The following is a 26,415-nucleotide window of genomic DNA, read 5'->3' as shown; positions in this document are numbered from 1 at the left end:
GAAAAAGTAGAAAAGGATATAACAAAAAAAAAGAAGAATTAGAGAATTCAAAATATTTTGAAATCATTAAATATTTTAGCAAATCTGAAACAACGAAATTTTTTTTTAAAAAAACAAGAAAAAAACAATAATAGCGAATGATATTCAAAATGATGTTAAAGAAAACGGCTCACAAAAAAGAGAATTGAAAAGTTGGAAAAATAATTTGAAGATCAATGAAGAAATTTTTTTTTTTTTTGAAAAAGAAAATGCTTATTTGTGAAATAATTTAATTTTTATACCTTTTATTTTCATTTAATAATTGTATTAGAATTTTTCTAAGGGGGTGATGATCATCGGTGACTGATATTATGATATTATGACAATCGACCAGCATTTAAAAAAAATATAGTGCCGGTAAAAATTGATAATTCTGGCCAACGGTGGCCCGGTGATTGAAATAATAAAATAATAGAAATTTTACGGATTCATATAGGTATAGGTAATTACTAAATTACAATACTATTTTTAGTTACTGTATATTTCTTTTTAAACTAAATAACTACACATTTTATAAACTAATAAAGAAAGAAATAAATCACCATTTATATATATAACTGATTTATTTTGAAAATTTGAATTAATATCGAAAATTTATTTTTGTATTTTTCAGAACCTTGGAAAAAGTGACATCAAAAAGTAATGAAATACAAAATGGGAAGATATTTTTGTAAACATATATAAAGTTCAAAAAAAAAAATAATGACGAATTGAAATAACAACTAATTTTTTTTGCTAGTAACGCATTTCTTTATTAATATTTTTAATAACAAATAGATAATAAATATAGATTAAAAGTACTTAGCAGTATACAATATACTCTATAACTAACTCCGTCTAACAGCTAAGGCGGATAAGGAGAAGGACTATCTAACTATGCTATATATATCTAACCTTCTATCCTCTAAACCTAGAAATCCCATATTGTATTATCCTAAAAAAAAAGAAAAAACTTGGCAAAATGTCATGGAATTTGTAATGTTAATGTACCAGGAGATACTCATAGTACCATCAACGAGATCTCATAACTAACGTCCTTCAAAAGAAATAACAGCTAATTAAAAATTCGTATAGATAAAAATATATTGGTCACAGAAATAATCACATGATATTACGTTGTTTTACATTTTTACACCTTTTTGTATTAGATAATATGATATTATTGTCTTTATAAATGACAAGTTGTACTACGATAAAGCGATCAATATAAAAAAGATAAAAAAAAATCATTTTTAAATTTGAATAAAAATAAAAAAAAACTATTTCAACAAATAGTACTAGTCACTATTTATTTTTCACTAAAATAATGAATCTATATATTGTTTTATTCATACCAATGCTTATAATTTATCATATATAATATTGATTAAAAACATTAGTCCCGATGCGAAACAATGGCACGATACTAGTATTCCAATAAAATACATATGCTGTAGTAGTAATAAAGAAAATAAATAGTAAACAATAGATATTAATAAAGAAATTTATATTCCTTTTCTTTTCTTTAGCTGTTTTTATCTATAAAATGAATTATTAAACAAATTGTTAATATTATTAGTAAAATTATACATGTAGGAAGCAAATTAATATAAATGAGTACCTAGGTTGAGTTTAGTGAAATCTATTGCTTCTATGGATTTTATAGGATAAAGATAATTTTACATCAATAGTTTCAAGAATTTTAAGAATTTTTATAAAAATAAACTAAGACATTAATTACCTAAATATTCAAATGAATTATCATCATCTTTGTCATCAACAGCATTTTTTGGTTCTGGAAGATTTTTAAAGTCTAAAAGTCTACTCGTGTAAACTGCTTGAGGATTTGTAGTATATAAAAGAGTAGTACCATTATATGGTAATGAAGAGGAAGTAAACTTTTCATTAAATTTAACTGCTTCTTCAGCTTGCTTTTTGATTTCACTATCATCATCATAATTGCTATTATATAATTCATCATATAAATTATCTACTAACTTATATAACTCTTGTGCTTTAGGTCTTTTTAAAGGATCAGCATCCCAACATTGTTTAATTATATCCAAAATTAGTTGAGGAACTTTATAATCAGATTTTGGTCTAAGCCCTTTACAAATGCTAATTGCTAAGATTTTATCATGAGCAATATCATGATAAGGAGGAAGCCCTGTACAGACCTCATATGCAATAATTCCAAATCCATAAATATCGCTTTCTTGAGTATATTTTCCTCCTCTTAAAACTTCAGGCGCTACATAAGGTAATACTCCATATACTTTTTTATACTCATCTTGAGAAGATTTTACATTTGCTGGCCGACATAATCCTAAATCAGTAATACGAATGAATTCAAAATTACTTAATATATTACCACAATGAATATCATGATGAATTAATCCTTGACTATGAATATCCTTAAGCCCATTTGCAATCTTTTGTAAAAAGTCCAACTTTCCTTCCCATTTCATTGAATTAAAACTATTATTTAAACGTTGTCTTAAACTGCCATCTTTTGAATATGGCATTACCATCATAAAATTATTAGATTCTGGATCTTTAGTAATACCAAAACAAAAAGTTACACACTCTGAAGAAATCGTAGTATGTAATTAAAAATGATTCGTATATAATAACAAATAATAATCAGTTTAGCACTTACAAAGGAAAATATCTAAGAAATTATAAATAAGTAACTTACTTCTCTTAAAAAATCAACTGTAATATCTTGTGAATTATGTAAACATTTTAAGACAACTGGAAAATTTTTGTAATTCTCAGCATAATATTTACTTCTTATCCATTGATTATTTTCAAAATCCCATTCGCTTATATATCCATCTTTCCAAATTGCTTTATAAATAGTTCCAAATCCTCCTTTGGCCAAATATTCAACATTTTCAAATCTATCATATTCAATCCACTCCAAAATTTTCAAATTTTCTTTAGCATTAAGTTGTGCTTTTTGAATAAGCTTATCAATTTCATTATTTCCACTAGTCCAATTTTTGAAATTTTGTTGAAAATGTTTCGAATTACATGATTTACACCATTTTCTATCAGTTTTAGGCTGCTTACAATCTTCGCATAAACCATTACTTTTATAACGTTCTTTTAATTCTTCATTTAATATTAGCTTATCAATTAAAAATTCTTGTTTATTTGTTAAGTTCCAATAATTAAAATCTTTTATTTTCTCGAATACATCATCACTGAGCTTAAATTCTTCCATATTTTTGGACAATAAAGGTGATATTAACTTTATGTTTAAACAGAGTAAAAAGATTTTTTTTATTTTAAAAAAAAACTACGGCATTATAAAACGTATTACAGTCGCACAGCAGCGATCGACAAACCTTGGGCGTTCAAAAAATCAGCTGATGAAAATAATCCTTCTTTTTATATTCTACGTAATACAAATTTCACAAAATTACTATTTGTTATTGTGATCATCATTATATTATGAGATTTCATAGATATCAAGTTAATTGGATAATATATTTTATTTTAATCCAACAATTTTAATATGATTTTAAATTATTTTAATTTTTGATGCATGCTATTATTGATAATGATAATCCTTTATATGTTTCAAGTTTCAATAAATATAAACCAAAAAAAAAAAATTATTTAGTCATTATTAGGAAAAAATGAATTCAATTATATATAATATATGATCATTTATGTTCATGAAAGAAAAATTCAACCGCTGGTAAAAAAATAATTATAGTTACAGTATTATAAAAAGAAAAAAAATATATAAATAAATTAAAATTTCCATTTATCTTAACACCATTCTCTTTATTAACGTGAACTTTTTTGTTAATTTATATTTCTTTAGTACTTCCAAAGCGAAATAGTATTTAATAATTACATTTGCATAATTGTGTAAATGGTGCCAGGGGATAATAGAATGACGACCATCATTTAAAACGCTATCTATATCTACGATCTGTTGAATTTAATTTATATTTACATTAATTAAACATAAATAAAACATAGTATTAAATAATTCTTTACATAATGTTATTAACAGGTATTAATATAAATCAGATCATTTATAATTTTCTTCCTTTTAATACCTCGGGTGCTACATGTGGTAATACTTTCATTCGCTGGTTTGCATAATCCCAAATCAGAAATATTGGCGTAACTGAGTAAACCTTTAATATGTTACCACTATGAAAATCTTGATGAGTTAATCCCACTTTATGAATATTATAAAGGCCATATGCAATATCACTCAAAATATCGAGCTTATTCTTCAAGCTCAATAAATTGAATTATTTATCTCATCTTAAGTTACCATAATCTGCATACTCCATTACCATCAGGAAATTATTTGATTTACCATAATTTTTAATAATACGAGCTGAATTATTTACTTTCAAGTGTGAATTAATCTATTAATAAGAAAAAATATAAATAAATAATCATTAAAATATTATACAGTAAAAATTAATATTTTATATAATATTACGTCATTTAAAAATTCTAGCGTTATATCTTTTGAATTATTTAAACATTTTAAAGCAACAATTATTTTTCCATATCTATTCTATCATAATCCCACTATCTTCTTATTTCACCATCCTTTCAAATTGCCTTATTTATTTATCCAAAACCTCCTTTTGCAATATATTCAATATCTTCAAATTTATCATATTCAATCCATTCTAATTTTCATAAGGATTTTTTGCATTAAATTGAGATTGAATTAATTTATCAACGTCAGAATTTCTACTTTGTCCAATTTTTTAGAATTTGAAAATGTTTAATATTACATAATTGACAATAACTAGTATTAGATTGTTTACATTCTTTACATAAACCATTCTCTTTATAATGTTCTTTTAATTATAAATATTGGGATTTTAACTGAAGAACAAAAATTGATAATTGATAAATTAATAATAAATGAAAAATCTTTTATTTGTTCAAATGTATCGATACTAATATATTTTTGTTCCATAATACTATGAAATTAAATTGTTTTGATATAAATAAAATTTTTAAAAAAATGAAAGTAAAAAAAAAATTTCAGTTAAAAGTGAAGATGTTAAACGAATATTTATTTATATCGGAATAACTGAAAAGTTTAGCGTATCATTTTACAACATTCAAGTTTAAAAAGTTATTTTAAAAACTTATTAAGTAATGATATGCAATAACGCAACTCGTAATTAATTTTTACATATTTAATCGATTAATTAGGTTAATGACAAAATATATAGGTCAAATGGATCTGCACGAATTTCACTAAAATTACGTAATGCCGGTTGGAATTATCAAGGATGGATTTTTGAGATTCTTGGAATTAATGAAATTCTAATTTTTCAACTCTTGAAAATTTTTTAGAATTTTAACTTAACTATACAATGATGATCAGTGTATGCTTTTTTATTATTAAGTTGTTTAAATTCTTCACATATCGGATCATAAATCCAAATTCTTACGTTGCGTCACTAAGAGAAAGAGTTGCTTTATTTTTTTTATTATTCTCATAATCATTAGCATACTTAACTATATTTATATCTGGAAAAATATTTAGTCCGTAGTTTGTAATCACTAAATGTTAAAAGTAATCACTGTATAATTAAATTAGTATGAACTATGAAGGATCAATATAAAGTCTATAAGTGTTTTTAAATAGACTTATTTATATGTAAGTTACTTATAATGTAGGCGTTATAAAACAGTTTATATTAAAGTAATTAATGAGTGACAAAAGAAAGAAATCATAACACCGGATAAAAACAGAAATAATGGAAATGTTAAAATATACAATTACTTCAATTTTTCCTTTGTTAAATCACCAATTACACTGTTAATACTGTGGTACAATCATCCAACAAAGAAACTGGAAAAGAACGTTTTAATTAATGAAGGAATAAAGGAAATTTGTAATACAAATTTCACCATAAATTTTAGCAGTCAGATGATTTCTAATCACGTGTATATCCAATCATTATATTACACGTGACTAATTAAACGTGATCATCACTAAATTTCAATATTTTTTTTTGGTACAATTTTCATATCACGAAATTTTAGAATGAAAATAAATTAATAGTTTCTTTTGCAAAAATTCTTTTCTTTTTATTATCGGTCGCCCCATTTTTAAAAAGAAAGAAATTATTCATTATCAATATCCTTTATTAATGATATAATCGATCTGTGATTTGCATGATTTTTAAATATGATAATTTATTAAGAGCCAAGAAAAAATATATTCCATTAAGCTAATGGTTTAAGTCATTTTTATTAGACATAATACTTTAATTAGCTTATTATCATAAGCGGACTATAAATAATGAACTCTTGCGTATTTGATTAAACCGGATAAATTGTTCTATTTCTATCCGTCGTTCCTGAACTGCATATTTTGATATCGATTTAATAATTTATCCTATCCTCAAATGAGTCAAATCTGTTAAAAAAAACTTTTTAATAATGATTCTTGGCGTGATAAAATAAAAACATATATATCAATAAAAATATTTATTTATTTATTTATACTTTAATCGCATATTAATAAAGTAAAAAAAAAAATAACAATAATTTTCTTAATAACATATATAATTATAACTAATCCGACTATAAAATAACATTAGTTAATAAATACCCAGACCTTTTTCTGTATCTAAGTTTCGATATCTTTGTAAAATGATATCGCGCGACATGGTTACAACGACCATAATTTAGTTTGACAACTTAAAATATATCGTATTCTATCTTATCGCCTTAATCGGCTAAATTTGGATACAATATATGGTATTTTCAAAATTTTCTCAATTAGCAAATTATTCATTCTAACCCAATACTCGCAGCTTCAGTCAATAATCTAAGCCCTTCCATTTTTTCATTCACATCTTCTTTATTAGATAAAATCTTTCCTAATTTTTTCTTGGCGAAGATATCATTGATATCATTTTTATTACTAAATTCAACAGCCTTCCTAAAATAATATTCAGCCTGGTTTTCATCCTTTTTAATACCATCATCACTTTCATAAAGTAAACCAAGATTATAAGCGGATTGACTATCATACAAGTTAAAAGATTTTTCATACCACTTAAAAGCTCTTTTTAACTTAATTTTAGCTAAATTATTAACTTTTAAATCACTTAATTTTTTCACTTTAGTAAGATTACTCACTTCTAAAGGCCGTTTTAAATGACTATTATGATATATTAATGCCATATTCCTCATAGCAATTCTAGATAATTCTTTTTCTTCATCATTATTAAGGGTTTCTAGTTTATTTATAACACCTTTAAATAAATCTTTTGCTTTCTTTGGATCAAAATGTAATTTACCAATGGAATGCATATAACCCAAACATAATTTTGCTTCAAGAGAACCTAATTTTTCAGCTTTTTTATACCAAGACTTAGCTTCCTTACAATTTTCTTTTGGACCTTTCATATAATAACCCGCTAATGCCATCTTATATTTTATATTATCATTTTTTTTAGCTTTTTCTTTCCATTCTTTTAAAACTTTATCGTCAATTGTATAAAAATTATTACTTTTATTATTTTCACCATTATGAATCCTTTTTATAAATACTTCGTAAGTACCTTCACCTTCTATAGGTCCACCATCAACTAAATTTTTAATTGAATCATCTTTTATCCATTCAGGAAAATTTTATTTAATTTTCCACTACTATTTCAAAGTATATTACCTTTACCTGTAATAATAAAAAGTGAAGCATTTTCGACGTAAGGAACATTTTGAATTTTTGTAATAACTATGTTTTTCGCTTCATCAACAGATTCTCCTTCGTGAAAATCAATTCTAGCAGTAGATAAAGAAATTTTTAGTTTTAATAATTCTGAAGTATTTAAACATTCGTAATAACCTAAAAATTCGATATGCCTATTTTTCTTTTTCCTTTCTTTATCTTCTGACTTCCATTTTTTTATATCATTTTTGACTTTCTTTATTAAATCAGAAGGATTTGTTATCTTATCTACAAGAGATATAACAAATTTTTTCAAAATTTTATTATAAAAAGGTTTTTCTTCAGCAGATGTAAATGAGATATTTATTTCTGAAATATATTTTGTACTAACAGTTTTAAATGATTGAGCATCTAAACTTAAAGTATCAAAAGATAAGATATCAGAAAGGCCAGTAGAAATCTTATTATTTTCTGAGTTTTCTAATGTATCAGTCATGTTACAGAAATTTTATAAGGAAATTGGTTTAAAAAATTACAACAAGTAAAATAAACCTAAAACAACGAAATTTTTTTTTTGCCGGAAACGAGATTTTTTTGTACGCTTTGATTATCATTACTTTATAAGGAATTGATAAACAAAAACTTGTTTTTGTCCTGTTTAATAAAACTTTGAATTTTTTTTTCGGAATTCACCGTATCAGTAAATCAGTAATCAGTATCTGGTATGTCGATCAAAAAAAAAAAAAAGTATTTTACTTTTTTTTTAACGAATATTCGAAATATTTTATAAATAAATATATCGTTTAAAAATTTCCTTGATTAAAATAATATTAAAGTTAAAATGGAATGAAATAGTTTAATAATTCATAAAATAATTTTTTTTATACGAACCCAGTCATTTGAAAATTAATTGAATCAATGTTTAACTTCCTTTAAAAATAATTCCAAAAACATTGCATTTTTATACTTATATGTAATATATCGAAGTTGTACCATTTTATTGTACAGAATATCAAATAATTTGATAAAAGCCCTAAAATATTTCAAATTGATTTTAACGGGACCTTAGACTATGATTAATTAATCAAAGCACAGATATGCTCTCTACAAAGATAAAATTAAAAATAAGCTTATCTATTTTCTTAATTTTAAGCACATAGGGTGATAGGGAATAGAAATGAAGCAGATTAATGAAGAGAAATACCTTATAACTAGCCCGTAGGCCTGGGCGTTGCCCCAGGTTTGTCAACGTTAATGAAATTTTAAGGTTTGGTTTATAAGAGGTTAAATTAGTTGTTTTATTATAATTAAATTGTAAGAATAATTATTTTTAAATTGAAATTTATATAAGCTTAATATTATTAATTCACTATTATGATTTAAACTTTAAACTCTATTCTTTTTTCTATTATATAAATTTAATATTATGATCAATTTTTAAACAATTTAATTCTAATCATCATACTAAAATCCTAACCCTAATAAATACTAATCCTACCCTAATATAAAACTAATACTAATATTAATCTAATACTAACCCTAATCCTAACCCTAACCCTAATTCTAACCCTAACTCTAACCCTAACCCTAACCCTAACCCTAACTTTAACTCTAAACTTAACTATAAACTTAACCTTAATTCTAATTCTAACTATATCTCCTACTAATATAATTAGTAAAATTAATTTTTGTTAGTATAATTTATTATGCAAAATATTATCTGAACTGCTTTGCAGTTCAGATAATATTTTGCATAATAATAAATTATACTAAAAGTAACCCAAATAATATTTTATATATGAATCATATCAAATATATAAGAGTTTTGCTAACTTGCCTTTTAGGTTAAATAACCTGGATTAAATTACTTAAAATTTATAATTTATATTAATCATTTTTTTTTAAAAAAAAAATTATTTGTATTATTATTTATTTTACTTTATATAATTTGAATATTATAGAGTATAATGATCAAGTTTTCTTACATTTTTGATAATGTTATTTGTTTTTGATTGTGATAATTTACATTTTTTTGAAAATTTGGGTAAAATTATATAATTAAATAAATTTTATTTATCAAGGATATATTAGGATAGTAATATATATTAGCTAATATTATTTTAATAGTAACGTTTACTCCCCACCCCCAGGTAAGATTTTATGACCAATCACAACTATTTCACATGGTTTATATTATGTGTAATCTAAGATTTTCTTTTACTCTCCCACTCCCTAAAATATTAGCTAATATATATCATTACCCTTATTATATACTATCATTATATATGGTAGTTATTGATAAGTGAATTAAAATATAAGTTTGGATAATAGCATTGTTAAAAAATTAAATATGAATATTATTTATAAAGTATTGTTAAAATTTAAATATTGGATTTTTAGTTAGAGTTTTATAATTTTGAAAGTTTTTTACTGGTTAGAATGTTAGTTAAATTGTTATTTATTAAAAGTTTGCTGTAATGCTAATCATATTCTTTTAATATATGATTTTTAATTAGTAATAATTGTTGATGAGTGAATTGAAAATGTAAGTTTGGATAACAGCATTATTAAAAAATAAAATATGAAATTTTATTTATAAAGTATTGTTAAATTTAATTATTGCATTTTATTTAAAGTCTTATAATCTTGAATTTCTAATATATGATTTTTAATTGATAATAGTAATAAATAAATTGTTGATAAATTGAAAATGTAAGTTTAAATAATAGTATTATTAAAAAATCATTTTATTTATAAAGTATTGTTAAAATTTAAATATTGTATTTTATTTATATAGCATTGTTAAAAAATCAAATGTATTTATTATAGAGTATTATTAGAAATTTAGATATTGAATTTTTATTTATATAGTATTTTAATATATTGGGATATATAGTATTGTTAAAAGTATATAAAGAATTGTGATTTGCATAAGAATTTCCTTTTTGAAAATTTGCAAAACGTCATATGATAGACTTTGATAGATCTTTAATTCCGGCCGGAATTAATTGATCTGCATGGAAATTACCTTTTTGGGATATTTGTGTAACTCAAAATTTCATTTTTCGTGAGAAACAAAATTTCCTTTTTTGGAAATCTGTGTAACATCACGTGATATATTTGGCTCCATCGGTTGGCTGGCTTGATTGGTCCTTATAGTCAGAATCAGCTGATCATGGGGATGCGACGTTTAAGGAATGTGGCAGTTAGCGCATCACACACAAAATGTCACCCCTTCTGCGGGGATCACATTATATGTCACGTGCCGCATCACATGCCTTCAATTTAATTAGTGACGGAGAAAAGGCAAATATATATAGTGGTGACGCGTAGGCCCGGGCGTTGCCCCGGGTTCGTCAATGTTGATGAAATTTTAAGGTTTGGTTTATAGGTTTATAAGAGGTTAAATTAGATGTTTTATTATAAATAAATTATAAGAATATTTTTTTAACTTCAAATTTATATAAGCTTAATATTATTAATTTACTATTAATTTACTATTATAATGATCAATTTTAAATAATTTAATTCTAATCATCATACTAAAATCCTAATCCTAATAATCAACTTACTTTACTTACTCTCCCTAAACTTAACTAATACTAATCCTAAATCTCCTACTAATATAATTAGTGAAATCAATTTTGTTAGTATAATTTATTATGCTTGCAGTTCAGATAATATTTTGCATAATAAATTATACTAATATTTTATATATGAATTATATCAAATATATAATAAAATAAATTACTTTTTATTTTTATAAAGAATTTTTTTAATTGGGGTGATGATTACTGGTGACTGAAATTATAATGATTGATTGGTATTATTTAAAAAACATAGTACCGGTAAAAATTGATAACTCTGGTCAATGGTGATGATCACCCTGATAATTTGAAGTAAAAATTTTTTATAAATGTAAAGAATTTTTAAATTATATATATAATATATTAAAAAATTTTATTATATACAATATTTTTTATATATATATATTTCATCTATTAATATTTTTACTAAAAGTTTAATATTATTTTTTAATTGAATCATTAATAATACTACATATAATTGCCATGAGTAAATACAGAATTAATCCTACATATATTATTAGTATTTGTTTTTGGATTTTATTGATTATTATTATAGTAAAGGCATAGTAAACTGGAAATTAATAATGTATTAATTAAAATAATAAATATATATATATGATTTATTAAAATTTCTGTATAGAGATTTGCATTGACCTCTATTTTACAATTCAGTCTGGCCCGCACTTGAAAATTAACCTAAAATGTTGGCCCAGTCCAGCCCAAATTTATATTAAAAACCTGGCCTGAATTCAGATTATTATTATAACATTTGTTGTAAAAACAAAAAAAATCAGACAACTTAATTTTGACTCAATTTAATTTTGGCCAGAATTAAAAAGATTTTGGCCAGAATTATGAAAATCTGGGTTTAATGAAAATTATGTGCCAGCCAGAACCCAGCCCAGGTGAATTTTAAAGAAAGTTTGTTAGCCTAAACCTGGATTCAGATCTGAGCCAGTTAGGGTTTCTGGGTTCTGGGTTCCATTTGCAGACCTTTATTTTTGCATCTATTACATGCTGAAATTTATTAACTATTAGTCTAGTATTATAAGGTTCTTCTATTGGACTAATATATTTTAAAAGTATAATAGGTATACTAACTTTAAAAATCAATTTGTAGGAAGGAGTTTTAATTGTTAAAGTGTTTAAGAATTCTATAGGTTAAAGATTTTGATAAACTAAATCTTTATTTTTAATTGAATCTGCTAATAAGAATTCTTTAGCTTTTTTAGGAAAAATATTAAAACATTATTTTTGTTATAAATATTGTTTTATTTATAAAATATTGTGGTTATTAAAAATAAATTGTATTTATTATAAAAGTATTATTAGAATTTTAAAAACTGTATTTTTATTAATATGTATTGTAATATTGTTATATAGTATTGGAATATATAGTATTGTTAAAAGTTAAATATTGAATTGTGATTTGCATAAGAATTTTCTTTTGAAAATTTGCATAATGTCACGTGATAGAGTTTTGCTGAATTAAATAAATCTTTAATTCCGGCCAGAATTAATTGATCTGCACAATAATTTCCTTTTTAGGAAATTTTGTATAACCCAAAACTTTATTTTTCGTTAGAAACAAAATTTCCTTTTTTGGAAATTTGTGTAATGTCACGTGATTTATTTGGCTTACATCGGTTGGCTGGCTTGGTTCGGCTTGTTTATGCGCATTTACATACACTTTATCACGTGTACATGTCTCTATATGCACTAACACGAAAGTAACGTGTATGAATGCCCTTTAAGTTGATACGGTTTGGCTCGGTTTGGCATTAAGTGGCTTGATTTCGCTTGATTGATTTTTTAAGCCAATATACTTTGCCATGATGTTGGCTTAGGTTGGCTTGAAGTTCGGCTTGGCTTGGCTTGGCTTTATCGGCTTGGCTTGGCTTAAAGATCTGAACCCGTGATTTTGCAAAATATGTCAAAAAAATATATGTAAAAAAATATCCCTGGATTCGAACCTGTGTCTCGTGACCTCATCAAAAAAAATGTAAAAAACAAATCATCTCCCGGATTCGAACCACTGTGTCTTGCCTTCAACATGAAAAATCGGTGATACAGGGGGATGCGACGCGATCTTCACACCTTCCCCGTGACCAATCACATGCCTTCAATTTATTAGTGACAGAGACTGCGCAAATATAATATAGGTTGACTAGCCCGTAGGCCCGGGCGTTGCCCCGGGTTCGTCAACGTTGATGAAATTTTAAGGTTTGGTTTATAAAAGAGGGTAAATTAGAAAATAAATTGTAAGAATAATTATTTTTAAATTCAAACTTATATAATTAATTTACTATTATAATTTAATATTATGATCAATTGTTAAACAATTTAATTCTAATCATCATACTAAAATCCTAACCCTAATAATTAACTTACTTTACTTACTTCACCTAATCTTAACTAATATTAATCCTAAATCTCCTACTAATATAATTAGTAAAATTAATTTTGTAGGTATAATTTATTATGCAAAATATCATCTGAACTGCTTTGCAGTTCAGATGATATTCTGCATAATAAATTATACTAAAAATAACCCAAATAATATTTTATATATGAATTATATCAAATATATAAAATAAATTACTTTTTATTTTTATAAAGAATTTTTCTAACTGGGATGATGATAAAAATTTTTTATAAATGTCTTAAAGAATTTTTAAATTATATATATAATATATTAAAGAATTTTATTATATAATATTTTTTGTATGATATGTATTCCATCTATTAATATTTTTTTAATTTTATTTTTTAATTGAATTCTTAATAATACTATGTATAATTGCCAGTAAATACAGGATTAATCCTATATATATTATTATTTGTTTTTGAATTTTATTGATTATTATTATAATAAAGGTAAAGTAAACTGAAAATTAATAGTGTACTAATTAAAATAATAAATATTGTTTGACAAATATATATGATTTATTAACATTTCTGCAGATGTCTGTATTGACCTCTATTTTACAATTTGGTCTGATCCGCACTTGAAAATTAACCTAAAGTGTCAGCTCAGCCCAGCCTAAACTTAATATATTAAAAACCTAGCCTGGGCTGGATTCAGATTATTATTATAACATTTGTTGTAAAAACAAAAAAAAAATCGGATAACTTAAATTTTGACCTAGTTTAATTTCAATCAGAATTATTAAGAAAATTTTGGCAAGAATTACGAAAATCTGGATTTAATGACAAATCATATATCAGGCTGGATCCAGCCCAGGTAAATTTTGAAAAAAGTTTGCCAGTCCAAATCTGGATCCAGTTAGAGTTTTTGGGTTTTGAATCCCATTTGCAGACCTCTATTTCTGCATCTATTATATGTTGTTGAAATTTTTTAACTATTAATTTGGTATAATATTTCTTAAAAGTATAATAGATATATTAACTTTAAAAATTAATTTATGAGAAGGAGTTTTACTTGTTAAAGTGTTTAATAATTTTATAGAATAAAGATTTTGATAGTAATTTTTTTTTTTATTTTATTTTATTTTATTTTAATTTTAATTTTAATTTTAAGAAGAAAATACTTAAAATATATTTTTATTTTTTTTATTATGATAAACTAAATTTTTATTTTTAATTGAATCTGTTGATAAGAATTCTTTAACTTCTTCAGAAAAAATATTAAATATCATTTTTTGTTATAAATATTGCTTTATCTTTAATATAATTAATATTATTATTAGTATTTTTATAATTAGAACATTCCAAATTAATTTTTAGTTTAATGTATTCCTTCCCTCTATTTTTAAAAATTTTAAATATATATGTTTATTTCCTCTCTTTTCTGAAATTGGATATGGATGCTTTGCAGTAGAAAGGGATGAAACTACTAAAATATAAAATCTGAATAAATTGTAGCATTTAGAATATTTTTGCCATATGAAAGAAAATTTGAATTTTTTCAATAGTTTCGTTCTTTTTTACTGCAAAACATCCATATACTGAATATTTCTGATATCACTAAAAACTTCCAGAAATTTTGATATGTTTAAATATCATATTTGTTTAATTATTCTTTCCCCCTTCAAATTTTTTAGTCGAAAAGGATGTTAAATTAATTATTAGTTTGGAAATATTAATAATTTAAGATTTTTTTTATTAAATGTAATTTTACAATATTTTTACTAATATCAGAATATGTGAATTATTTTTATTTTCCAATTTGTAATAAATAATTAATAAAATTTTGTTATTTATTAATTTATTGTTATTGAATTCTCATATTTATAGCTAAATGCATTATATTAATATATAGTCAGCCCTTTTTATAGTAAATTTTAATATAATAAATTTCATGATATAATAAATCTTTATTAGTGTAGTATGTATTTAATCATATGAAAAAATTTGTTACATTGAATTTTACTAATAAAATGCAATATAATATTGAATAAAGAAAAACTTATAAATTTATAAATGTAAGTAATCCCTTATATATTATAATGAATTTCTTTAAAACCGAATTTTTTTTTTAATATAAAAAAGATTTTTGCAAAATAAATTTTAATATAAAGGGTAGTTTGAAGTTTTAAGTATAACATTTTACAAATGTTTTGATTTTCCTTTATTTTATTTCATTATACTAAAATTTTTCAATATACTGAATAATTCATTAATATAGCATTAATGAATTTTTTTATAATGAAAGTTTGATAAGCTTGGACATCTACTTTGTTATATTGAGAGTTAATTGTATTTTCATAGATCTGAAGATTTTATTAATATGGATTTATATTTAATTGTAAGATGGAGTATTTTTTGAAAATATATTTTGCAGGTATTATCGTTATCTTAATATTCTTTATATTTGATATATAAGAATTAAGAGGTTATGTTAGATATAGTAATAAATAGTTGTATTATAATATATTATCATCAGATAAATGAAATTAGATTTTGACCTAGAAGCCTTATAAACTTAAAAGTATTTTACTGGTTGGAGTGTTAGTTGAATTGTTATTGATCTAAAATTTGGTATAATGCCAATTTATATGTTTTTCTAATATATATTTTTTAATTGGTAATAGTAATAAATTGATAGTGAGTAAATTGAAATATAAGTTTGATAACAGTACTGTTAAAAAATCAAATATAAAATTTTATTTATAATTTATAAATATTGTTAAAATTTAAATATTTTATTTTATTATTTTTGTTTATTAAAAATCAATTGTATTTATTATAGAATATCATTAGAATTTTAAATATTGTTTTTTATTAATATAGTATTGTAATATTGTTATATAGTATTGAAATATATATTGTGTATAAAGAATTGTGATTTGCATAAGAATTTCCTTTTTGAAAATTTGTAAACGTCACATGATACTGATGATAGACTTTAATAAATCTTTAATTCCGGCCGGAATTAATAGATCTGCAAAGAAATTTCCTTTTTGGGAAATTCGTGTAACTCAAAAGTTTGAGGAACAAAATTTCCTTTTTTGGAAATTTGTGTAACATCACGTGATATATTTTGACTCCATCGGTTGGCTGGCTTGTTTATGCGCATTTACATACACTTTATCACGTGTACATGACTCTACATGCACTAACACGAAAGTATACGTGTATGAATGCCCTTTAAGCCGATACGCTTTGGCTTGGTTTGGCTTGAATGCCCATTAAGTCGCTTGATTGATCCTTCAAGCTGATATACTTTGCCATGATTTCTCTTGATAAGCCAATACGGGTTGGCTTGGTTTGGCTTGAATGCCTTTAAGTTGATAAAATTTGGCTTGATTGATCCTTTAAGCCGATATACTTTCAGTTGCCATGATTTCGCTTGATAAGCCAATACGGTTGGCTTGATTTGGCGGCTTGGGTTGGCTTGACTTGATCGGCTTGGCTTGGTTTAAAGATCCGAACCCGTGATCTTGCGAAATATGTCAAAAAAATATATGTCAAAAAAATATATGGATTCGAACCCATGTCTCGTGACCTCATCAAAAAAAATGTAAAAAAAAAAATCATCCCCCGGATTCGAACCACACATGAAAAATATAGTCAACACAGGGGGATGCGACGCGATCTTCACACCTTCCCCGTGACCAATCACATGCCTTCAATTTAATTAGTGACAGAGAATTGCCAAATATATATAGTGGTGATATGTAAGAATCTAATCTGCGAATACAGAAGTACACGATATAGATTTATTACGTTTCCAATAACCAAGGTCGTCTACAATCGTCTAGAAAGTTTATTATACGTCAACATCTGAAATAATGGCGTTTTACTAATAAACTGTCATTATAAAAGTTGATGGTTCTGCAGCGTCATAATAAAACTGCACACAGATGGCGCATGGCCCGGTCAAAATTTTAGTCACGTGACTTTGAGTAATATGAGCCATTTAATGTTATAAAAAAGACATCTATATGGAAGAAAAAAAAAAACTCTTTCCCCTTTTTTTCACTTTTATTAATTTTCCGCAGTAATTTTTGCGCTCGTTATTTTTTTTCAGGTTCGACTTGAAATGCCAAAGGGGAAGAGACCCAAGAGGGCGCGTTTTTAGTTAGTATTTTTTCCACACCTAAAGGAATATGACTTCTTCAAATTTTATAGCAATAGACTGGTCTTCATCGTCACACTCATTTGTTCGCATAGATGACCCTTCATTTTCACAAGATAGTTCACTTTATCCAACTCCGGACTTTGACTCTCAAGCTTCTTCAAATTATAATAATGATGGAAATCCAATAGAAAAATTTTCTTCTACACCTCGCATTTCTTCAACGATGACCCCACCTAATGTCGATAATTCTTTTCTCATTTCTTTCAAAAAATTTCACATGACCAGAATTTCAAAAGCCAGTTATAACAAGATTTACGAATTTAGACGTTCAAAAAGTTTCTTTTTTGAGATTGTTGATCACCATTTGGACACCAATCAACTTCATTTACGGATACACACAAATGATTATCTCATGTTAACTATCCCTATTAAGTATCATTCCACCAGTGCACTACCGAACGCCAAATATCAAATTACCAAAGGTCTTCAGCATTTTTTTTCCTCATAAAGAGTTATTCCACGTCGTATTCAACATAAATATTTCAATATGATACGCCAAAAATTATTAGATAGAATCACGTTTATCAGATCACGTGAGAATAAAATCAATAATAAGAATACAACAACGAAAACTTTTTTCAATTTCTCATACAAAAGATATAGATTTCATTTTGGCATTTTTATAATTTGTGACCATATAATTGAGGCAAAAGGCTTATCTCTTCCTCCTCAACATTGCGAGGTTCCTTCTCCTATAGTTATGTCTGATAATAGATATGAATGTGGCTTACACTTTTTCAAGAAATATCCAGATGGAATAGTTTTTGTACAAAATGAAAATGGTGATCTTATACCTAAGATTCAACAGCAAAATAAACAGCTCCATGCTAATTTGACATTCGATCGATGGATAAAAAAAGAATCGAAATTGATATTCTCTTCACGAACAGGCATTTCTTATAACTTAAGATATATTGTTTGCAATTCAAATCGTAAACTCAGACCTGGACGTACTCACATTTATCACAAACTTATGAATTACTTCCAATTTACTCCAAGTCCGAATCCAAAGACAGCTAAAAAGCAGCATATCCGATTTGAACATTCTTGTCATCGTATCTTATCGCAAGAAGTTATTAAACCAGGCGCTGTTTCCAGTATATCAACAAAACTGGCTGCGGCTAAAAAAAGACGATTCCTTTTTTTACCATCTCAAAAGTTCACGACTCCTCTCAAACACTTATGTTATAAGAAAACTGTCAATATCCCCAAACAAAAGAATTATAATTTCACGATTCCACATTATTTTGGTACTAATGCAAATACGACCAACTGACCAAGGGCTAGAAGCAACATTCCTATTGTTATGGATACGGCTTCAGCTTCAGTTCCTAATAATGATATATTACATATGGTCGCTCCTTATAATCCTATTCCGGATATGTTCATTCCTATCAAATATCGGGATATTATACCGCCTGATCCTATCTACGATAATTTTGGTTCTTTTATCATCCCTGGCTCTAGGGAATGGTTTACTTATATGTATCAATTAGATTTAAATACCCGTGATGAACGCCTTGAAAAAGCAGATGATGCTAAATTTGCTGCTAGAATTGCTGAACTTAATGCTGCTTCTGAGGCTACTAAACTTCATAATAAACAATTACAAGAAGAATATTCACAAGAGATGCAGACTCTTCGAATACAAAAAGATGCTAGAGTTCAAAATTTGGCCATATATCATAACACTAGTACTAAACACGTTAAATACCGACAACGTCAAGCGTCTGATTTAACTGAATGGAATAAAACTTATCACATGGTCATGACAAATTCTCAACGCCCTACTCTTTCCAAGTACCAGAAAAAGAAAAAGAAGAAACTTTTACAATTGAAAATTGATTCTTTTTTCATCAATTATCCAAACGTTTCCGCTCCTTTACAATTAAAGCATGATACCAAGTGTTCACCGTTTGACTACAAGGATAATATACTTCCTACTGATCCATACACGTCTGATGACACCAAGGAAATTGAAACTCACCCTTTAAAATGAGAAGATGGTACCTTCAATAATAATTCCAGGTCTCGTGATACGTCTAAATGCTCCCGTCTCGATACTCCTTTAGCTCTTGATTCCGAGCAGGCGGGATCATTTAAATAATAATATTAATGTTCTTATATTCATATTTATATATCATTTTTTTTTTCATTATTTTGGAATCACTTTATGTATATAGACATTGTCTATTTCTTTTATTTTTTATATCTTTTTTTCTTTTTTTACATACATCTATATAATGATAGTTTATACAATAAGAATAGTGTTAACCATTCCACCTATGACAGTATTTACAGGTGGTGGCTTTGGCCAAGAGAAAAATACGGATCAACTAACTTTCTTTTCTTTAGATTAGTTTTTTTGATTGTTCCCATTTGATTTTTTAGCGTAATCCTACTTTATCAAATAGTACAGATCGAAGAGTGGGGTCCCATAGGGGATGACGAACAAAGGTCTATACACATATATTAGTTTTAAGTATTTTCAAACTCTTTCTTCTTTTATTTGTAATAGTCTGGGTTCTAACACTCTTTTAGTAATAAAATAAATAAATAAATAAAAATCTATATGGAAAAATTCCTTAATGCGGAAATATTGATAATTTTCTGCGCCATGTTTAAATTACAGCAATGGGGTTAATTACGTTATATATACTTTAAGTTCTAATCGTATTACCAAGCCCGCATACTCCAACACATGATTGTTAATCCTATTACCTACTGCAAATATGCAAATATTAGAATAATTTCTAAAGTTAGTGGGTAATGTTTTTTTCTGTCTTTTTAAGATTGATTGTTGCTTTATTTATACCAAATTGGTCAAAGTAAACGCAAGTTCACTGACATAGCTTTTTACTTTTATTAGATAATATTTAACACTGATTTTTTACCTCATTATTACCATTCATGTACTATATAAAATATATCTTCCATTTCTCATATAGTTCAATTAGTATTTGTCTCTGTATTTATAAATTATATATATGTCAATACAAAAAAAGCAAAGTTATCTTATACAGTACTTATAAGCTTTAGTATCACATCACCGAGATGTTCACTGTTTTTGTATTCATGTACAATAAAATGAAATAAAAATTGCAACAAATATAGTCATATTTTTATTATATTTTGTTACAACAAACCTAATTTCGCTTTTTTACATTTTGTTATTTAATAATCCATTTGTAGTTTAAAATCGGTAAAAGCCAATTAGGGCAGTGAAGTAGTATGAAAACCCCAATTCTGGCTCAGCACAACCATATAATCTAATTACTACCACTTTATATAATCTAGTTACCACCATCATATAACCTAATTACCACCACATAATCCACCTACCACTTTTACTATAATTCAACTACCACTTTTATATAATCTAGTTACCACCATCATATAATATAATTACTACCATATAATCCACCTACCACTTTTCATATAATCTAGTTACCATCATATAGTTTTATTACCACCATACAACTCTATTACCACCATATAATCTGAAAAAAATCAACCGAACAAGAAATAGGATTTCAAAGCCAACGGAGCCAAAAAAGGTAAGGAATATTAACCCATCCAGGAAACCAGCCATGGAGTCAATAAAGCGGAATAGCAAGGCAAGCAATTTCCCTTATACCGAGAAAAAATGTAATTGAATAAAAGATTCATATATAAAAGGTTTACAAGATGTCACAATACAGACCATCACTAAGACGTATACTAGGTCAGTTTGAACTCAACATAGAAGAATGGGTAAAGGAAATAATGTGGTATTTAGATATAGCATATTTAAAAGCTTTAAATTCCGAATTTAGCAAAGAAAGTATGTTAGTATCTGGATTAGAAGAGCTAGTAGAAATATTTGATGAGATGTTAGAAGGTGATGATATATGGATACATCCATCACTTTTATTACGAATAAGATATTCTATTCTACCAGATGAGATGGCAATATATGAAAGATTTTCAGATATCATTAAGAACTTCTCAGAGGATAAAGAATTAGCATATGCATTATTAGACTTAGTAGAAATATTATCAAAAAAGAAACCTACTACATTCAACATTATAGATTACAATATACAAAGAATATTCACGAATCCTAATGATGAATATAGAAATGAATTCAGCATCTACCATATTAAAGGAGATGAAGATATGAACGAAGACACAGATGAAGATATAGATGAAGACATAAATGAAGAAGAGCAGAATGAATTCAATGAATACTACCAAAATCTTGCACCAACCACCGAGAGTCAGCTGGATAGGCTAAAAAATGAGTTGGCTATAACTCTATGTGACGAATGTCTTATGCCAACAAGAAGTCATGAATGCGATTGCTGGATTTTACAAATAGAGGGTTTCTAGTTTTCAGTGAAACCATTTTTTTACCTCTCGCAATCTGGAATAGGTGCATCACAAATAAAATCTCCAAAATCATATGGATTAGAAAACAACTTCTGTAAGAACTTATAAACCATATCAGCATCCAATTCAGTCTTAGTGCCAAATATATTAACCTTACCAGATTTAGGCCAGATATGTACCCGAATTTTTGAAGTAAAGATTATAGCAATTTTAGAATGAATATCACCTGCATCATTCTTAATATACTTTATCGGAAAGGGAAGAATCTCACGAATACCATCTATAGATTCTAAAGCATATGCTAAGGTAGAAAGATTAATAAACTTATCACCCCCAATATTAATCACAAATTTATAATTGCGCAGGAGAGCCTTATTTTCACCCACAAGTTCTACAGAAGAAAATTCAGGTAGGGAACATTCAGAAAGGTAACATAAGAAGATAGCAACAGGATCAAAAAACCCGAAAACTTGTATACTACCAGATTTAGGAAAATAACGAATAGTATGTACAGTATCAGCTAAGATGATAACAAACTCAATGCATGCATTAAAAGTGCTACCATCCCCTGTACGTCGCCGTCTATTTAATGGATTGTCAGGTGTACTTCGTCTGCATCGCCTCTCACCTTTTGGTTTAGACAAGTACTGTTCATAACCCTCAAAAGCTTTATGAATAAAGTTGCTATTAATGGCAATAACATCCTTAGTAGGTTCAAGCTTATGACCAAGCACGGTGTAATCAAGCCCTTCAACATTGATCTTAAATTCAGTAACAGTAAGAGATGGAGTAAGTTCACTAAAAGTAAGCATGTCTGGTTTTTTCTATTGATAGAAAAGAAATGTTCAAATTATTTTATCCTAAGAAAAAATCTAATTAAATAAAACTTCTCCATCAATATCTCATATGAGATACCATGACAAACAATAGCTTACCTTTCGAACTTTTAGAAAAGATATTCAAAACTTCATATGAAGGTACTTACTCCCGTTGGCATTATCTTTGCAATTATGCATTAGTGTGTTGAAAATGGGCTGTAGTAGCAAACTCTCTCCTATGGGGTGAAGTAGACCTTTATAACCGCTATAATGTGAAGGAGTTCCAAATGTATAAACATCTTACAAAACCAGGAACAGTATGTGGAAAATATATCAGAAAGCTTAATATGGATGGGGTAAAATTATGGCCCATTTGTATTGTAAAAATGCTACAAGCTTGTCCCAATATCCAGGAACTTAGCATAATAGATTATCAATACTATGGTGGAAAAGGTGACGTTAGAGATTTGCTAAGTGAAATCCTGCATATATTACCAAACCTTCAAAAGCTAGATATCAGATGTAGTCGATATTTTAAAAATAGAAATGCCATTGAAAAACTCATAGAAACCCGTAAAGACCTAGAAATCAGAGTAACATGGCAAATGCAATATTTGTAAAGGCTAATCACTGCCGAAAAAATTTGGGCACTACCCTGTTACTGTCACTGCCGAAAAAATTTGGGCACTGCCCTGTTACTGCCCATCACTGCCGAAAAAATTTGGGCACTGCCCTGTCACTGCCCACCACTGCCCATCATTGCCGCAGAAGTTTGGGAAATACATGGATTTTTTCTAGCAAGATGACGCTTTAACTTAGAGGGAAAGTCAAAACTTGCTCCACATAGATGACAGGTTAATCTTCCTCGAGAGTGTGAATTTTTTTTAAGTCGATAGTATCCATCTGCAAGGAAGTCACGTTAGTTTTCCGTTTATATAGAGAAATTGGAATGGTAATTTTTTTACGTGATGATAGAGGGATGGTCAGTTGCCGATTTTGGAAATCTAGAATGACATTAGCACGATCAATCCAAGGTACACCTAGCAATAAAAAGTCCTTATCACTCTTAACAACCATGAAGTCATCTTCAATTTTTTTAGAGTTTTCCCCATCATATACAAAAATACCAAGACCATATACTGTTCCAATAGTATCAGATTTTGTTGCAACACCACTAAGATCAGGAGCATTACTTCTATCAACGTCAAGATTTAGGCGCTTTACAATATTGTTAGATATCAGAGAACTATCAGAACCAGTATCGAAAATTGTCGTAGGAATAACTAAAGATTTTTCACTCTCAGGTGCGACTACTTTGGTCTTAATAGTGACTACATCACTAGCAGACTTGCGGTTAACAATTCCAATACCTGCTATAGAAGACCATAAGTCATTATTACATATAACATCATCATTTTTACGGATTAAATTTGCAGCCATACTATTAGTTACAACCGAAATCATAGGATGAAGGATAGATGTGAAAAGGTCCTTAACATTATCCCAAACTTTTTCACGTGTTTTTATCGAGGGTTCTCCTTTAAGCTGACTGAGTACTGGTTCTTTATAATTAATGAATTCAGCATTCAGAGCATTGTAAGCAGATATAACAGTCTCTTTTGGTACAGCATTAACGAAGGATTGAACCAGAAGCTTTAAGAGTTGTATAAAAACCTCAAAGATAATACGCTGCCTTTCAAGTTGTGATTTTTTCTTATCAGTAGGCTTTTTATCTACACGTTTCCTTTCTGTAGGCTTTTTTTTTTAATCCATAGCAGGCATGTCCAGAGTCTGAATCACTATCAGAGGAGTCAGAGGAGTCAGAGGCGTCAGAAGAGTTAGAGGAATCAGAGGAGTCATGTGCATAATTTGTTTTCCTCTTTCCCTTCTTAGATTTTGGACAGGAACTCTTAGTATGACCAGATTTTCCACAACTTGAGCATTTCTTTGATTTCTTTGGTTTGCGTGTACCTGAACTTATACCAAATACCTGATTACCACGGTAAATATGGTCAGATGGTAAATTTTTATTAAGTTCTGTATCAATAAATATTTCAAGATCACTAAGGGTTACTTTACTTATATCGATATCTCTTGGAAGACCTAATTTATATGCTAAAGCAAGTAATCTCTGAAATGATGTATCATTTTGAGGACTTGAAAATGGACTAGAAGATGGTACTGGTACTGCAGATGATCTAGCCGTAGTCATAGGAATTTTAGAATTTATAAGATTCTCAATATCCGCTAAAGTTGGACCCTGATATGTAACTATAAGAGTAGGTGGCATATCTGTCCTGTATTTCTCAACTTCTTCCAATTTATTCAGAATAGATGCAACTGAATTTTCTAAACCAATACGTTGCGCATCCAACTTATTTTCACTGGAAAGACCATTTAAAAACTGTTGCCGTACTAATTCATTCTGATTTACCTCTGGAAGAGTTGGATATGCAAGTCTAACCATTCTTCGTAATTTAGAATAGAATCGGCTTACAGTATCACTACCCTGAACAATAGCATTAAATGCAAGTTTAGACTTTTCAGATGTTATAGTAGGGAAGTAATGCTTAAAACGATATATTAATTGTCCAATACGTATTCCAGGAGCCACAATTGTACCTCCATTATTAGCATTAGGATTATTAACAGCTATATCAGTAGGACGACCTTCGACTATTGACCAATCTTCATCCCATACAGTATGATCAGGTATAAAATTAGCACCAGTAATAGTATAATCTGCAGCTGCTTGTCTATGTAATACACCAGCCCCTCCACGAAATTGATTCGCCGCTACAGCCTGTATAGCGCCATTATTCAAAGCATTAAAAGCAGCAAGATTGGCCACACCAGTATTATCCAGAAGATTTACACATTCCCAATTTTTTCCTTTGATATGTGTTTCATACCAATCTCTAGCATCATCTTCAAGTAAAGTTTCAAAGATCCCATGAATCCTAACACGAGTCCTAGCATTAGCAGCAGGATCAAGTCCAGCAGACTCACACCATTGCCTGAATTCTTGAAGCCAAAGTTCTGGATCTTCACCAGATGCTCCTCTAAATTTTTTAGGTGCATATCCTGCCATTATAGGTTGTTGTATTACCGGAGGATTATTTTGTAATGCTAGAATCTGTTGATTCAAATTATTGACCTGATTTTGCAAATTTTGACCATGATTGCGACAGTTTATAAATTGCCCTCTCCATGCTCGAGCTTGCTGAATGATACCATTAGCCCGCCTTCTACTTCGCTCTGTTTCAGTATTATAGCAGGACCCCGCTTACTTCTAATAGAGGTCTCCAAAAATATAAGGTAAAATTTATA

The 26,415-nt window shown here is 27.2% G+C and overlaps 5 protein-coding genes across 5 annotated transcripts; 3 read left to right on the top strand and 2 right to left on the bottom strand.

The window, feature by feature from the left end:
- Window positions 1–1,543: 1,543 nt before the first annotated feature.
- OCT59_015201 (uncharacterized protein) lies at window positions 1,544–3,247 on the bottom strand (the record flags this gene model as incomplete). Its single annotated transcript, XM_066139851.1, has 5 exons — window positions 1,544–1,557; window positions 1,640–1,669; window positions 1,760–2,040; window positions 2,325–2,344; window positions 2,717–3,247. 5 exons carry the CDS (start codon window positions 3,245–3,247, stop codon window positions 1,544–1,546), a joined length of 876 nt encoding a protein of 291 aa, XP_066002686.1.
- Window positions 3,248–6,822: 3,575 nt separating this feature from the next.
- OCT59_015200 (uncharacterized protein) lies at window positions 6,823–8,201 on the bottom strand (the record flags this gene model as incomplete). Its single annotated transcript, XM_025319050.2, has 2 exons — window positions 6,823–7,646; window positions 7,712–8,201. 2 exons carry the CDS (start codon window positions 8,199–8,201, stop codon window positions 6,823–6,825), a joined length of 1,314 nt encoding a protein of 437 aa, XP_025174749.2.
- A 9,663-nt stretch (window positions 8,202–17,864) lies between these two features.
- OCT59_015199 (uncharacterized protein) lies at window positions 17,865–19,172 on the top strand (the record flags this gene model as incomplete). Its single annotated transcript, XM_066139850.1, has 2 exons — window positions 17,865–18,074; window positions 18,543–19,172. The coding sequence occupies 2 exons, from the start codon at window positions 17,865–17,867 to the stop codon at window positions 19,170–19,172; spliced, it is 840 nt and encodes a 279-aa protein (XP_066002685.1).
- A 30-nt stretch (window positions 19,173–19,202) lies between these two features.
- OCT59_015198 (uncharacterized protein) lies at window positions 19,203–19,895 on the top strand (the record flags this gene model as incomplete). Its single annotated transcript, XM_025311137.1, has 1 exon — window positions 19,203–19,895. One exon carries the CDS (start codon window positions 19,203–19,205, stop codon window positions 19,893–19,895), a length of 693 nt encoding a protein of 230 aa, XP_025174750.1.
- Window positions 19,896–21,583: 1,688 nt separating this feature from the next.
- OCT59_015197 (uncharacterized protein) lies at window positions 21,584–22,267 on the top strand (the record flags this gene model as incomplete). The annotated part of the gene is made up of 1 exon (XM_066139849.1): window positions 21,584–22,267. One exon carries the CDS (start codon window positions 21,584–21,586, stop codon window positions 22,265–22,267), a length of 684 nt encoding a protein of 227 aa, XP_066002684.1.
- Between the last annotated feature and the right edge of the window lie 4,148 nt (window positions 22,268–26,415).

The sequence above is a fragment of the Rhizophagus irregularis genome, chromosome 23 (genome assembly GCF_026210795.1).
Source record: "Rhizophagus irregularis chromosome 23, complete sequence".
Taxonomy (NCBI): domain Eukaryota; kingdom Fungi; phylum Glomeromycota; class Glomeromycetes; order Glomerales; family Glomeraceae; genus Rhizophagus; species Rhizophagus irregularis.
The sequence above is the reverse complement of the archived record's forward strand: the minus strand, read 5'-3'. Positions and strand labels throughout refer to the sequence as shown.